Consider the following 15,286-nt stretch of genomic DNA (forward strand, 5'->3'; position numbering starts at 1 on the left):
TGCAGTCTCAGATGCACAAACTGTGGAAAAATTGAGCAGCTTTTAGCGCTAAGTCAATAGGAGTTAATAGATCAGCTGATTCGCTTTGCACATCACCATGACGTTGCGTCATGCTAATTATAGGCCTCACTTGTTTTGATTATTCGCATATCTAGGGTTTACTATATCTATGGGTACAATACAATGCTATTTAAGTCTGACAGGCTTTTTCCCTATTGGCCAATCTAGGTTTCTATATCTATGTCTTCCGCCAAACGAATAACCACATAACACATGCTTCCACATGGAATAGTCTTCCTTGAAGAGAGAGATCAAATAGTTGCTACGCGTACTCTTAGCACATGCGTATTAGGCACTATTTATAGCCTCAAAATAGTAGTACAAAGCCTATCGTAATTGCTCAAGTTAATAATTATAAGTTATAAATCAATATTTAAAAAAAAGATTAAAACAGCATTTGCTTTACCTTCATACCACAAGCATATATTTTATCTCATCGTGAACACTTCTGCTACCAAAGCTTTACTTAAGTTCAATTAACACTAAGTTTTGTGGAATCCTAACGAGAATCACATTCAATTGTATAAATACATTGAGGAAATCATAGCATCCAGGAAATAAAAGCTAAGCCCAGAGTATCCAGTTAATGGTGTGACATGATTACTAATACAATGAGTTTTGTAATGCTGAACACAACCAAAACTTACATTTATAAGCAGAGCAAGTGATGCAAGGGTATATTTTGATGCAAATCAAAATATATATAACAATCAGGGTACATATATTGATTAGTGAAAACACTAACATAATCTATGTACAGGAGTAATGCATGGATTGCATGAAGTAAATCTCACAACATACATATCATATAGTTCTTGCATTTTCGTTCAACATTTGTCTGTGATAGAAATTGAACAACACGCAGCAAGCCTACAACACCTGCTCATATGAGCACACTTCAATTCACTCTATTGCCTATCAACGCATTAATACGAGTAGTATGTTTACAATTAATATGTTTTTAATTTAGCTTCACATGACTATCCAGCTGTGACACCAATTCCTGCCAAGTATTGGGACTTCTTCTGATTTGCTTGACAACACAAGGTCAAGGCCATTGGAAGCGGAGTCAATTTCTTTTCCACGGATGCAATAATATTCAGTCCAGTATCAGCTGAGGCTAAAAATAAGTCAAACTATGAATGAAATATAACAGATGGAGTTACATGGTTCAGCATACATATATATCGCTGAATATGTAAAAAATATATCTATATATATTTGCTCTCGGTCCCGTGAAGTTCGAGTTATCCATGTTTGACTGTATATCGCTGAATATGTAAAAAAGTGACAAGAGTTAATGTCAAGTTTTTGTAAACTCCATTATGCTCAAATGCTCTTATTCAATGCTACGATCTTCCCTATGATTATTATGTTTTTACCAGCAAATTAGACATGATAAGAAACGTTTAAAAGCAATGTTCAAAAATCGAAAGTACAGTGCATCCCAGCCATGCAACATTAATTTGTTCTGGTCTTGGCATTGTAAGGCGAAAATTTCATATAAAAACCCATAATAATTATCTAATGCAAACATCCCTGGTAAAAAACATTAAATTTGTATATATATATACATGTACTGTACATATTAAAAATTAGTTGAAAAATAGTAGGTTAACCTTAGTAACTATAGTTACCTACAGTGTAAATAAATAAAATAGGAGAAACAAATTACATTCACAACCAAACCAACCAAACCAAACAACCAATCTATGTATCATCATCAAGAAAGCGATAGATAACTTTATGCATCGGCTGCTCAAATTACTTCCGTAATGCTAGTAAATAGAAATATTACGCTTCATTCTTGTTCCCTTTCTTTGTTATTTTTTATTCATGATTGGCTGAAATAAATCCCATCGGTATAATTGGGAAATACCACGCTTTGTGATCACGTCCTAACTAAAGCCAAAAGATTCCTCAACCGTGCTGATGTTGATCAGGCTATAGACATGAAATAAATTTATAGTGTGACAGGCCCAGAATTCATTGGGTCAGAGTAAGGAACTTGCAGCTGATGATCGTTATTAATGTAACAGGCTAAAATACTGTTTTTGCTAAATAGTTGATCTGTAAAAAATATCTGAAGTTTCAGAATTTTTAAGAAAAGATCGGCCGGTACCGATTCAGCTACTTGACACTCATATCGGCACCGATACCAAAATCGGGGCAATTCTAGTAATTATAACTCAGGGGTGGGCTGTATTTGAACAAAGAGTTAATGGATCAACTCCAAAAAAATGCTGATGTTTATAGCCTTTATGTGAACTTTAAAAAGCAGCTGAAAATATTATAATTAACTAATTATAATCTTCAGGCTTTTAATCTTTGATCGTTCCTCAATGTTTGAATTGCTAAAAGAAAATATTTTGTTGAGAACTAAGAATTTTGAATGTCTTGTGCAATTGGAAACCATCCTGTCAATAAATAGTGTACATTAGTTTGACAGTTTGGATTTATGTAAAATTCGAAAAAATATCTCCCGACAGAAAATTATTTTTAAAATACAATATCCAGAACTTCTGAGTTTGAATTAAAGGTTGACTTGCAACAAAATTCACATTACAGTTACTTAGCATCCAAATATTCACCATGTCTTACTCTGCTGTCTTGTAGGTGCAAAATATGTGGAAATGTGACTAAAAGCTCTTGAAAGCTCAGCAATGAACAATTAATCGCAACCATCACAAAAACGCCGTAGGTTGAAATCCCTTTATTTCGATGACGTATTCAACTTGACGTGGTTATTGTTTTGAGACGTGATGTTATCACATGAAAGAAAAAGCTCAATATAAAACATCTCGTAGCACTAGTTTATGACAAACACTTTGGGTTCTACAGGAAAGCCCTTATGAAATATAGATGCTCGCTACTTTACAGTTTCGTTTCAGTTTGGTCTAATCATCTAGTCGTAATCTGATCATATGACCCATACTTCTTGCCAAATAGCGCGAATACTTTCTGCAGCATTTTTCGACTATCACAGGTGACCAACAGGCTCCTCACATTTATCAGATGATGTTATGCACTCCTTCGAGCCAAGGTTAAAAAATTAACGCCATTTGAGCCGTTTTGAAGAGTGATTTCAACCTACAGCGTTTTGGTAATGGCTGTGATTAACTGTTCGTTTTGAGCTTTAAAGAGCTTGTAATCACATTCGCACATATTTTGCACCTACAACACAGTAGAGTAAGACAAGGTGAACCTTTTGGTACCAAATAACTGTAATGTGAATTTTGTTGCAAGGCAACATTCAACATTCACGTTTCTCTAAGGCACAGTAACAATAAAAAATATCTTACTACTGATAACTACACTATTCATTTAGTTTTTACATAATATTAAGGATTTTACAGTTAGTCTTTCACATACAGAGCAACCTCTAGATACGATCACCCTGAAATACAATTTTTTCACCTTAGGAAGTTGAACATTGCGAGATCTTCACCTCACCATATGAATTTTATTTCACCATACTAATTGGAGAAAAGTTTCGCCCGAGTTAAAATTTGGCGGTCGGTGTGCTCATAACGCACGTCGAAATAACAAAGACACCGAAATACAGTTCGTCGAAAACATTTCAGAATGTTTATAAGAGACACGATGACCGACTTCTCTCAAGTCAGCATTCCGCATGGGAAATTTCGTGTAAAATACACAAGCGAGAGCAAATATCCATTTTTAGCGTTATACTCTCTTTTACTACGGTATAAACTTTTAATCAGCATACGTATATAACTACAAGTATCTATATTTAATTCGTTAGCTATGGAATCTGAGACCGATACAAACATTACAAAACGAAGGAAAATGATTCCATGTCCACAAAGTTGGAGGTCATAAATAAATAAGAAGGCGCCCGTATTGTTAATATTGTCAAGAAATATGGTCGCAAACAATCAACATATGCAATTATTATTAAAACAAGAACTCCATTAAAGCAAGCAGAAGGAGGAGCTTACGACTGACGATTTGAAGGAGTTGAAAGGCCATTCACGCGATCAGCATTCAAGAGGAGCAACCATTTAGTGGGGCGAGGAAGTAAAACATACAGAAAAGCCTACATCGGTAGAAATATTTCAAATGTTTAATTCACTGATGTGGACTGGTACATAAAAACAATACTGTACAACGCATGTATAATGTATATCAATATTTATCTTCTTTGTATGACATGTTTTGTTCATTTCATGTTTTATTTAGTTCACTTTGATTTTATGTTTTATTTTCATATTTAACCATGTCTTTGCAGGCGGGCCTGTTCTCTACTACGTAAATACAATTTATCCTATGTATGTAACTCATATATAACTAGCTACTCATGATAGTTGACGCATCTACATAACTTTCTGGAACTTGCTAAAGCCCTGTCCTCTAGGGTATAAATACAAACAAACTTTGTATGTATGGTTACATTGATTCTGAGGCACATTTCATACAAGACAAACTACTGTACCACCTTCTCTAGATCCTTTTACAACTGTTAGCTAGCTAGCAATTTTCTGCATTGCACCAGCATTTTCTTTTTAAATCAGTAGAAAAATTGGACAGGATTAGACAACTTCTTTTAGCCTGCTAAAAAATTCTATTTCATTACTTATTAAATTTATTTTCAAGTGTACAGCGACATAATTAGCATTGATACGTTTTTGGCCTCCTCTCTGCTTTACTCGCTACATGTACCAGCTAAAGCCACGTTACTCCAAAGGTATGTACGTCATGTATAGTAAATAAAATTTCATTCTTCTTTTCAGTAGCCATTTAATGGTCAAGTGTGCGAGAGGCCGCTTTCGATAACTGCATTGCTCGGCCTTTCTTATTAAATTACATAGGTTGAAAAAGGTTTCAACTAGACACGCTAAATTTTACAGTGAAAGTGAAGACGCAAACTGCAGAACAATAAAATTTCGTAATGAAAAGTTGAAATTCAGAAAAATAAATCAAAATACATACTAAAACTTCGTTTTAGGTGTGAGTTTAGCAAGCTAAACTTATTTGAAGTGAATTCAAAGTTTATGTTATGCATACCTTTTGAAGGTAAGAACTCCTTACCGTACGTACTGCATTTGGTACACACATTATAATTTTGCATTTTATTGCAGATCATAACCATTAAAATACATTAAATCCACAATACAGTTACTGTAGGTAACTATAATTGCTAAAGTTAGCATACTATTTTATTGCTAATTTTCAATATGTACACATTTTCATAAAATTTTGACAATTTTTACCAGGGGATGTTTGCATTGTATAATTACAATGGTCTCTATACCCCTATATACAAATTTTTTAGCCATACGATGCCAACCCTGGAACGGATCAACATCGTATCTCGAGGGTGCACTGTAGTTTCATATGATTTGTTTTAATGTGAGATGTCAATACTTGAAACATCCATCATTGTTTGTGACTCTTAAATGAAACAAAATACTACATATTCTTATAATAATATTTTTTGCAACATATGATTGTTTCAACATATGAAACAAATATTGGAGCAGATTAATTAGCTTGATATGTCGAGGTTTGATTGTATCCTATAGAGCAGACACCTGCCTTGCCACATTAAACCAATGCACTGGCACAGCCGTTTAAACGTGTAGGCGGTGACAAATCTTGTTTTAAGAGATTGTGACAATCTATCTAATGCCGAGTGTCTCCAGAGCAAAATGAACAATTAAGAAAAATATAATTCACATACACATTAGACTTGGGCTTCAAACAGCACTACATGGTTTACCACTTGATATCAATTATAAGACTTTCTAGAAGGTTCAAGACTTGCCCGTATTCAGAGAAACAAGCAGTCGCTCTACTACCACACAATATCCAAACTACATTAACCAACTTGAAAGAAGGCCACGACAAGTTTATGAACTTGCAACTCTCTATGAAATCAAACATAGAGTACATTCGTCTTACCTTTCACTACACAGTCAGCCCCTGGAATGTCGAAACTGTAAGACACGGTTGTGTTGCATTCTCCTGTTGCTCCGCGACCTTCCAGCTCCACACCAACCGCCTGGCTGCTAGTTAATTTGTGGTAGTAGGATGCATGGACTCCAAGCTCCAAGGGAGATATCTGAAGAGCAGCATTGTACGATTCCACTGAAAAAGAAGAACCACTATGCAAACTCCAGTACACTAACCATCTAGTACTCAACACCAGAAGGAAAGGAGTGAATTACCTACCATTGTATCTCGCTACTACAGAGCCTGAGAACTGAGTAGCTACTTTTCCTAGAGCTGGGTGCAGTCCTCTCTGTACGAGTCCTTCGAGGCCAAAGGCCAAATTAGATGTGACAGCGTATAAACCGTGAGCTATGTATATGCCTACAATAACAACCACACTCAATGTTTATTTATGCTGCTAGGGAATTGGACACCGACGACTATTGAATAACAGAGTACATGAGAACTGGTCTATGTAGGGAGTCACCTGTCTGAGCCAGTAAATCAGGATTGGCGGCGGTAAGAGCAAGGGTAGCTTTGGGGCCTCGATAGTCTGTTCCTAATTCTACAGCTTGCATATGTCCGTCTTGATGCTACAAAGGTTCTTTGTGATTATAAACTGAACACACCAAGAAGGTAGGTGCAGAGATGAAGCAAAATGAGACAATCTTGATAGAGAAACCTCGCATCTAATAATTAGATCTATAAAATCGACACATAAAATTGGTAGCTCAAGGTCCAAAAAACTTCCAGTCAATGCAAATTCAAGTCTTGACAGCTAATACAAATCAGAAGAGAATAACTCCTATAATTGCATTACAATTGTTGATTATTGATTTTAAGACTTTAGGGGCCGTAGTATATGCTTAAAGTTAAATATAATTCGCCCGAAATCACCCGAACAACGTCCTTTTTTTCTAGTTTTCTATTAATATTTTACCACCCCTTATATAAAATGACAAAGTCTTTCATCGTTGTCATATTGTTTGACGTAAGCCAATAAGATGGGACAGCAAGCAAAGCTGTGCAGTGTAGTTTTCATACTCAAAATCTAAATCAAAAACCAAATTTGGGCCATTTCACAATGGCGACTATTAATATCACAAATGTTTGTGACTGGCAACTGACTGATTATAACAGTGACAATATTGGGCAACTATATTCATTTGACAACAAAATGAAACCAACAGATCAGTAAAATAACCACTATTGTTCAAAATATTTGTAAATTTACAAAGGGCTTTATTCAGCATATTTCTTTGTTCGGATGCCGTGTTCGGGTTCATCCCAACAGGGATCGATCATTAAACCCCGCCCACATGATGCCCGTCGCCTATCCTGTGAGGGTTTATATAATTGCTGTCACCCTGCTTTAGCCATGGCCAGCTGTACGTTGCCTGCTGAAAAGTAGGCACAAGCCGAAAACTGTTTGTTCATACACCCGACAGAAAAAACAAAACATGTCTATCCGCAAGTGTTTCGTTGAATTAACATTATGTTATTGTTGTCATGCTATGTTCTTCATGATTTGCGATACCTACATATTATTCACATGCAGCATTTTTTAACATATTTTTCAGTATATATATATATTCATGCATTCGTTTTCAGATAAGCAGATATCTGATCAAGATATGCAGATACTATATTTGAAAGCTCTCATTTACCAAGGATTTGCACTATTTCTGCATTATTTTTACAACATTTAAAAGCACATTTTTTGTTTACACATGTATATTTCCACTACAAAACGGTAAAACATCATCCATTCATTTATGGATGGTAGAGTGTGATGACAAAACTATTAATGCTCGTTACAAGAAGCTACCCTTGAAATAGCAAGTGTCGTAGCAAACTTAACTGCAAAGAGTCAAGTGACAACCAAGTGTGGTGTCAACTCTATTAGTAATTGAAGTTGTCCTCACCTGAACCACTAGCCGTGAACGAGTATTCTTGGTAAATGCATGGAGACATTGGGCTGTCAAGTTTCCCGAAGGATCAATTTCTCCAGTAAGTACAGGGAAGGACTACAACACAAACAATAAGCGATGAGCACCCTAAAACTTATACAGAATGGACAATTATATACCTTCGTTTCTCTCCGTACAAGTACCTCTGATTGGGACAGCTGCTTCGTGCCGACATAAGTGGCTCCAAACTTGTATCCAGATCTCTGGGTGGTAGCGAGAGAAAAGTTGTGGCTAACTTGGAAGTGGTGACTTAGACCTTTATTAAAAGTGGCCCTCACGCCATCAAATGGTAAAGTAGCTAGTTCTGCAAAACATAAATTCACTGTATAATAAGCATACCGATTTTTGTATAAAGACCTGTCCCTGTCATTGAATATAACAAACAAACATGAAGAAAATTCAATCGAAATACCTGTATTTGAATGCCACTTCTATTTGAATGCAACTTTGACATCATTTGATTTTTACGAACCAATAATTTAGCAAGCGATCAGTAGAAAAGTGTCCACAAAATTGTACTAATAATGGCTTGGTTATATCACTAAAAATTAACTCTTTCCTTGTTTCTGTTCGTATCGAAGTAATTTTTCTAACTCCAAAGCTTTACAGTTTTTACGGTTAAACTTTGAATGCAACACCACGGAAATAATTAATAACTGTATCAAGCTAATAATAGTTTCATTTTTAACTGCGGTCTTGATACTTCGACGCATTTGAAAAATATTTTAGCAATTGAAATGGAATCTGTACTACTATTTTCAGACTGAAACTCTTGCTTAGCGCGCATAAAATTCCTCATTACTTGCGCAAAAAAGCAACATGTAAAAGTTTTGCTCTCCTAAAAAATGGTTTAGAAAATAATCTCGACTAGTTCAGCAATGCAGAAGAATTGAAGTCAGCAGACACTGTGGAAGGTACTAAACAGCCAGATGATGAAATGGGACCCAAACGAAAACAATAACAAAAAATGCAAATATTTTTGTTTTAAAAATGTCAATTTTGTTACTGCGTGCAATATAAATATGGTTTGTTTATGTGCATTGTTCTTGAATATATTTTTGTAGCATTTGAAAGATTATTATCACGTATATATTTTATAAATTTGCAACATATTATTTGATAGCATTATTGTGGTTATCTAAACTCGGCTTACAGTCGATTGACGGTCATAACTCCTCTTCTATTGCACATAAAAAGCCAGCTCTGGCTGCAAACATGGATGAGTGAAATGGGTTTTTATGCAACATTATTAAACATAGTTATAAAATAAAAATATGCCTTGAAATTTAAAAAATAAAAACTTTAAAACAATTCTAACAAATTGCAAGGCAGACTATAAGATCATCGTATGTTAATTGCAAGCAATATGTATCAACTGGTAAATATATTTCTCAGCTTCCCAATGCATATTCATTTAGAGATCTACGATAAATTGGAGATGAGTTACAGTAGATTTCTGCATCTAAAAGGGTTAATGTCGTCCCGCCCAAAGGAGTGCTAAATATAGAGGATATTCGCTTCCCCATGAAAAGGTTGAACTTGTCTTCACAAAATTCTGACAGGCTATTTGAAAAATACAACACCACACTTTATTTGAACGCCACCTCTAATAAAGCGCCACTATGTACGAAGGGTTGAAACATAGAGCCTCATGGCATTTAAATAAAGGTTTTACGGTATTTCCCTTGCAGGATCACTGATTTATTACAATATCCAATGAATTACCTCGACATTGCCAAGTGGTTGTTTTAAATGCAGTAATGAAAAATTTTGTTTAAATGGGAAATTCATATAAAGAGCTGTCACACTTCTAAGTAATAGCTCTAAATTTATCTTTGGCTTCGTGCAAAAAAAGAATTTTGGCCACAAAATGTCTAATAACCAACTGGCTTGCCTAACTGAAAAAAGTTGTTATTTTCCAAAAAATAATTTTCTTCAATACCAAAATTTGCAGGATGTGACACTTTACACATCAAACTTGAGGCATTTTACAAATTTACATCAAGCACTTTCTTGAAGTTTATTTGATTCCTGCGGCATTGAGCAGTAGCAAATGGTTTACCCTTGCTCTCATTTAATAGGAAATACATATATATGTTTTCTTCAACACCAAAAAGCCTTTTCACCATTATCAAAACTTCAAACACCTCCAGAAAGTGCTCAATATTGAATAGCTGTGAATACATCGGAATTTTATGTGTTTGCAATTAAAAAAGCTTACTCACAAAGGCCATGAAGTCAAACTTATTTGATTTGAAACAACTTTCAGAGATAACAAAACAAATATGGCAGACACAACACTTATTCAAAATTTGTTTCACCATGATAATGGTTGGCTTGAAAACAACGAGATGTTTCTACAAGTACGATGAATGAAATAAGACCTAGACAGAATACTGTCCTACACGCTTCACCACTTTGAAGCCTAGTGTCACATAAGCCTGCAGGAATCCAGATCCTAGGCCTTTTACTGATTGTCAGTGTACTTTTGTAGGACTAAATGCTATGAAACAAATCTTATCAAATAGTATACAATTTTAAAGTTCTGAGTCTGTAGATTACGATATAAGATAACAACACTTATATATGAAATATCACCGAGAGTTTTTGATGTATGTAATCTAAAATGCCTCAATTTATAGGTTACGGAAAACACTACAGCATGCAAACTGATACCATTTATGCGAACGTAACTATGGTTTTTGATGAGAATAGCATGGATACCACAGAACTATTAACTATAGTATAGTTAATATTTCTCTGATTGATAATAAGTTATAGTAGTTTGATTTGTGCTGATAATAAATCAGCGATACATTTAACACCATAAAAAATATGAAGTGCAATTTTTTATTATGTAAATCACATAATAAACTTGCCGAGAAACTTCCTCAAAACAGGTTGTACAGACTATTGTTGTCTGACGGTGAGGAGAAAATAAATAGGGTAGCAGTGATTCACACCACTTGTTTTGTTAACTGAAGCTATTATTATTTAAACATTATTACATTAAACATTATTTAAACTATTATTATTTAATATAAACAATTAACAAAATAAGTGTTACGACCAATGTAACAATAAAAATATACAGCAGCTTGTTTGTTAGCCAAGGATTAACCTACCAACGTGAATCATCATCTGAATCTTAGCTATCATTTAAGAGAAATTCATCCAAACAATTCATCATTTGCAAACATTTTTTATTAACCATTTTCATGAATGAGAGTCAATAGGCTAATCTTCAACTTTAGTTACGTCTTAAGAAATAGTGGTCCAATCCTCTCGCAACTTTGGCAGCATATCAGCAACACCCAAAGGAATGGTCTGACAGTTTTATTGACGTAAACAAACTGAAAGTTGACAAAACCAAAGCAAAACTATGCCCGAGTTTGATAGATGTTCAATGAACTAAACAGCAATGCTGAAATAGCGTCTTGAGTAAACTGCTAAACAAAAAAAACCTGGTTCACATTGTGAACCAGGTTTTACTTGTTTATTTTTACCTTTCTCAACAGGGTTGGCTAGGTTTAAGCCAGCCAAAAAACCGGTTTTGTGGTTTTTTCATTATTTTTTTGTGAAAAATAATATTTTAAGCTGCTAGTGGTTCCTTTGTGGTAGAAATGCAATTTTATGTAATTATCAGCTGTGGAAGTTCATTTAGCACATAGTAAGGTGGTGGTAAAGCTCAAGTTGCTACTACACGAAATCCTAGCACAATGAATTAGTGAATTTTATTTGCAAATGCTTTTATCACGTGAGACGATGACCCCTTTACTGATGCAATATGAAAACCATGTGAAATATACTAACCCCATTATTGTTTCTAATCTAACAATGAATGAAAAATTTCTCAAATCTAGCCACCAATAGAGGATTGCTTATAATTAGAAATTGAAACAATCAGCCTTTTGGGCAAAAGCTTTAGGTTTGCAAACTAATATTTTATCTAGTGGGCACGAGCTAAAATAGTTGTAGGCCTATTGTTAGAAATCAGTTTATCAAGTTTTTTGTGTTTCAAAAAATCAACTCTAATGGTGCGTTTACACTGGCCGACACCGACTCCGATTAGGTGCCAATACCCCGACTCAGACAGGTACCTCAGGCATTTCACGTATGGGTGCCGACACCGACTCCCCTTTACATTGCAACGATCAAACGATTTTTGTCGGTACCAACAGCCAATCACAGCGTTTCGCCGTTCTGACCTTCACCCGGCCACGCGAAAACGAGTACACATAAAAATCAATGCGCTTGATGTGGAAAATTATATACTAGTACTACACTACTACTGCTCCTACTACTACCGCTAGAAGCAACTACTGAATACTAAGCAATGAATGAATGATGACACAATGAAAATCCGAGTAAAGAACTGTACGTACAGTTCTTTCGTCCGAGTAATTATAATAAATAAAATGAATAATGAAGAAGATTGAATGGTGAATGTATATTTGTGGTAGTAGTAGTGTGATGGACGCCGGGCCAACACTTTACACTTCTTGTAATTATTTGTTTGTATATACTTTATATGTCTGTAAATATTTTATTATATGGGTTGTCCTTTTTATTCCCTTTTTATTTTTGGCTTTGTTACTCGTTATGCTATCAATTGTCGTCGTTTATGTTGTCATATCAACGGGCCTAATTATTGGCCATTTAAACATTATTAGCCGGTGTTCTCACTCGGTGCCGTTAGCCGGAACGGGCAATTTTATTGTATATAAGGGAGCAACGCTCACTTAGTAGACAGAGCAAATGGCCGTACGCTCCTCGGCTAGTGAATTTCCTTCGCTAATAAAACATTGAATGAAATCACACGCAATTTATTTCTGTATGACATAATCTAGATCGTGCCAAGTAAGGGCCGGCAAATTCCTTTACAGTAGTACTAGTAGTAGAACTAGTAGTAGTACTAGTAGTAGTCGTACAACTGGCTATTCACTTTTAATTAATTTAAATTAAAGAACTAACTTGATTTTTTGGTACTCTCGCGTTCACATCGTTGCTAGCCATGCTGGTTCACTATTAAAAAGAGAACGAGGGAAAGTTTAATGACAGTCTCCTAGCCTCTCATTAAACCTAGCCCTTTCGTTTCATAAACTTAGCAATGTCATTAAAGCCTAGGCTCATTTAATCAGAGGCTCCTAGCTTCTGATTGGCTGATGAGCGTGCGATTTGTCGGTGCAACCGGGCACTGCTGGGTTTCTCCGACACCGACTTTCAGATCGGTGCCGACACCGACTCATCAAATTTGTCTGTGCACGACAAAATCGGTGACAAAATCGGCCAGTGTAAACGCACCATAAGGCTAGCATTGAGCAGATATTCTCAACATTTGGGTTTGTCCATTCAAAAGTCAGAAATAGACTGGTCACAGAAAAAGCTCAAAAACTTGCATCTATTTATCGTATGACCAATACCTAAGTACATATTTAGTCACATATTGCATAGATCTACAATCACCCTTACGGATTTACAAATTTTTCGCTTCAATTTTAGCGATTTTAGATCATTATGCTCTGCTCTTCACTACCACAAAATCAATCACCGGGATTCAAAACCCTACCAATACATAGAGCTTCATACATGTAATATATTTACTTTATGTGATAAGATTTCTGCTCTGTATTTCTTCATCCATGTTTGATCAAAGGTTCATTCTGAAATTTTCATGTTTTCTTTCCTTTTTCACATAACTCCTACAGTACCATCTTTAACAGATGATTCCAAATATGTAAGTTCAACACTCAATCATGCAGCTATAGTTAGTGATGTTAATTAGATTTGAAATTGCAAAAACTCTGGTCAAATCATATAAACCGGTTTAAGCCATGAAAACTGGTTAAAACCAAAAAACTGATTTATTCGGTTTTTTCATAAAAACCGTGATTTTTTTCAAACCTGCTTCACAAATAAGATAGCAGTGAAGGTGTGTGATTAATTTACAAAATGCATAGGCCTATATACATTTGACACAAATCTACATTGAAATTTTTCAAATATCTATTCGGTGCTATTTTATATAACAGAAGCTGTAAATCAGAAAGATCTCTTTGCAACAAACCATAGCCAGTAGGACATACAGCATGACAAACGCTGAGATTTATAGATCTGTTTTGCTTTTATCGAAGGTTATTTATTTTGCACCGCTAAGTTATTCAAGTACTTCTAATTAGGCCTATCAATGAACACAATAATGGCACGAGTGGTGCATTTACAAAAGCAAGTGGTGAATAAAAGCAAAGATTAAAAGCAGCAAAGCTTCAGCATGGCAAGGTGGTCCATAAACATACAAGTTTAGTTTGTGAATATTATTTATTGAGGTTTTCATGAGAAAATAAATAGTGTTCTGTTGACCTCATAGTTAAAAATTAAAGCTAATATAATGTTATAGCTTGTAACTACGTATTTCGGTTTTCAACATAGAATCAAAACAAACCTTGAACTTTGTGTATCTCCTTCCAAGAACCAGGAAAAGTTGGCAAAGAAAACTCTATGGTTCGAGGGTCTAAGTCATTGCTTGAAGCTACTTCTTTGGCATTATTATCTCCAGCACCACCTAGCTCGATTTGAGATGTCTTAAGAATATCAAATGGTGAAGTAGCTGTTTGACCGCTATTGATAGACTCGTCACCTGAGCTTGAACCAAAAACTTTATTGGTGAATGACTTCCAAGCTGAGCTGCTTTCAGTACCTTCCGCCGCATTAACTGCATGCGTATTACCCATCTTAGCCGTATATAGTAATTAATTAGAGCTAACCGTGTGGACTTCCACTAAGCAGTACAAACTTTCAACCAAATTGTTATGGGCTGTCTAAATTAAGCTGTACGAATGTATCGGAAGACAGCAACCATTAGTATGAGAAAAAGAAGCAAGGCGTGATGCTCACAATGGGCCCGGCACGCTGTTGATACATAGCTCAAAATCTTCAAATCAAAAGAGCGGTTGATTAAATGATTGAAGCGCCGTCTTGCAATTTTGTCGAATATGTTTAAAAAAATTCTCGCTTGGCGGGTGCAAGTTTATATATTTTACTTCGCCGCACATTTATTTAGACGAGAAGCGCCAAAGCAAGCAGTCACCGAATCATAAACATATGACGTTATAACCTGTCGACTTGTTAAAATATATTTATGGAGTCATTGCTAAAATCGCGATCCTTCCGATACCCTTTTTTAGGAATTGAGTCATGCCGAAACATATGTAGTCAATTATCGTCAGCGTAGACCAGGCTTCCTCAAAACATTAGAGTAATTGAATGCAAGTTTTCATTCAGTAAACATGCTAACTTTTTGT

General features: G+C 35.3%; 1 protein-coding gene across 1 annotated transcript; it reads right to left on the minus strand.

Annotated features, from left to right (window-relative positions):
- Nucleotides 1-499: 499 nt before the first annotated feature.
- Nucleotides 500-14,883, minus strand: LOC137393793 (mitochondrial import receptor subunit TOM40 homolog). Its single transcript, XM_068080483.1, has 7 exons — nucleotides 14,428-14,883; nucleotides 8,129-8,289; nucleotides 7,941-8,042; nucleotides 6,503-6,608; nucleotides 6,256-6,396; nucleotides 5,986-6,171; nucleotides 500-1,180 (listed from the first exon to the last, which is right to left on the minus strand). Exons 1-7 carry the CDS (start codon nucleotides 14,714-14,716, stop codon nucleotides 1,041-1,043), a joined length of 1,125 nt encoding a protein of 374 aa, XP_067936584.1. The 5' UTR covers nucleotides 14,717-14,883; the 3' UTR covers nucleotides 500-1,040.
- Between the last annotated feature and the right edge of the window lie 403 nt (nucleotides 14,884-15,286).

The sequence above is a fragment of the Watersipora subatra genome, chromosome 4, assembly GCF_963576615.1.
Source record: "Watersipora subatra chromosome 4, tzWatSuba1.1, whole genome shotgun sequence".
In the NCBI taxonomy this organism is placed as follows: domain Eukaryota; kingdom Metazoa; phylum Bryozoa; class Gymnolaemata; order Cheilostomatida; family Watersiporidae; genus Watersipora; species Watersipora subatra.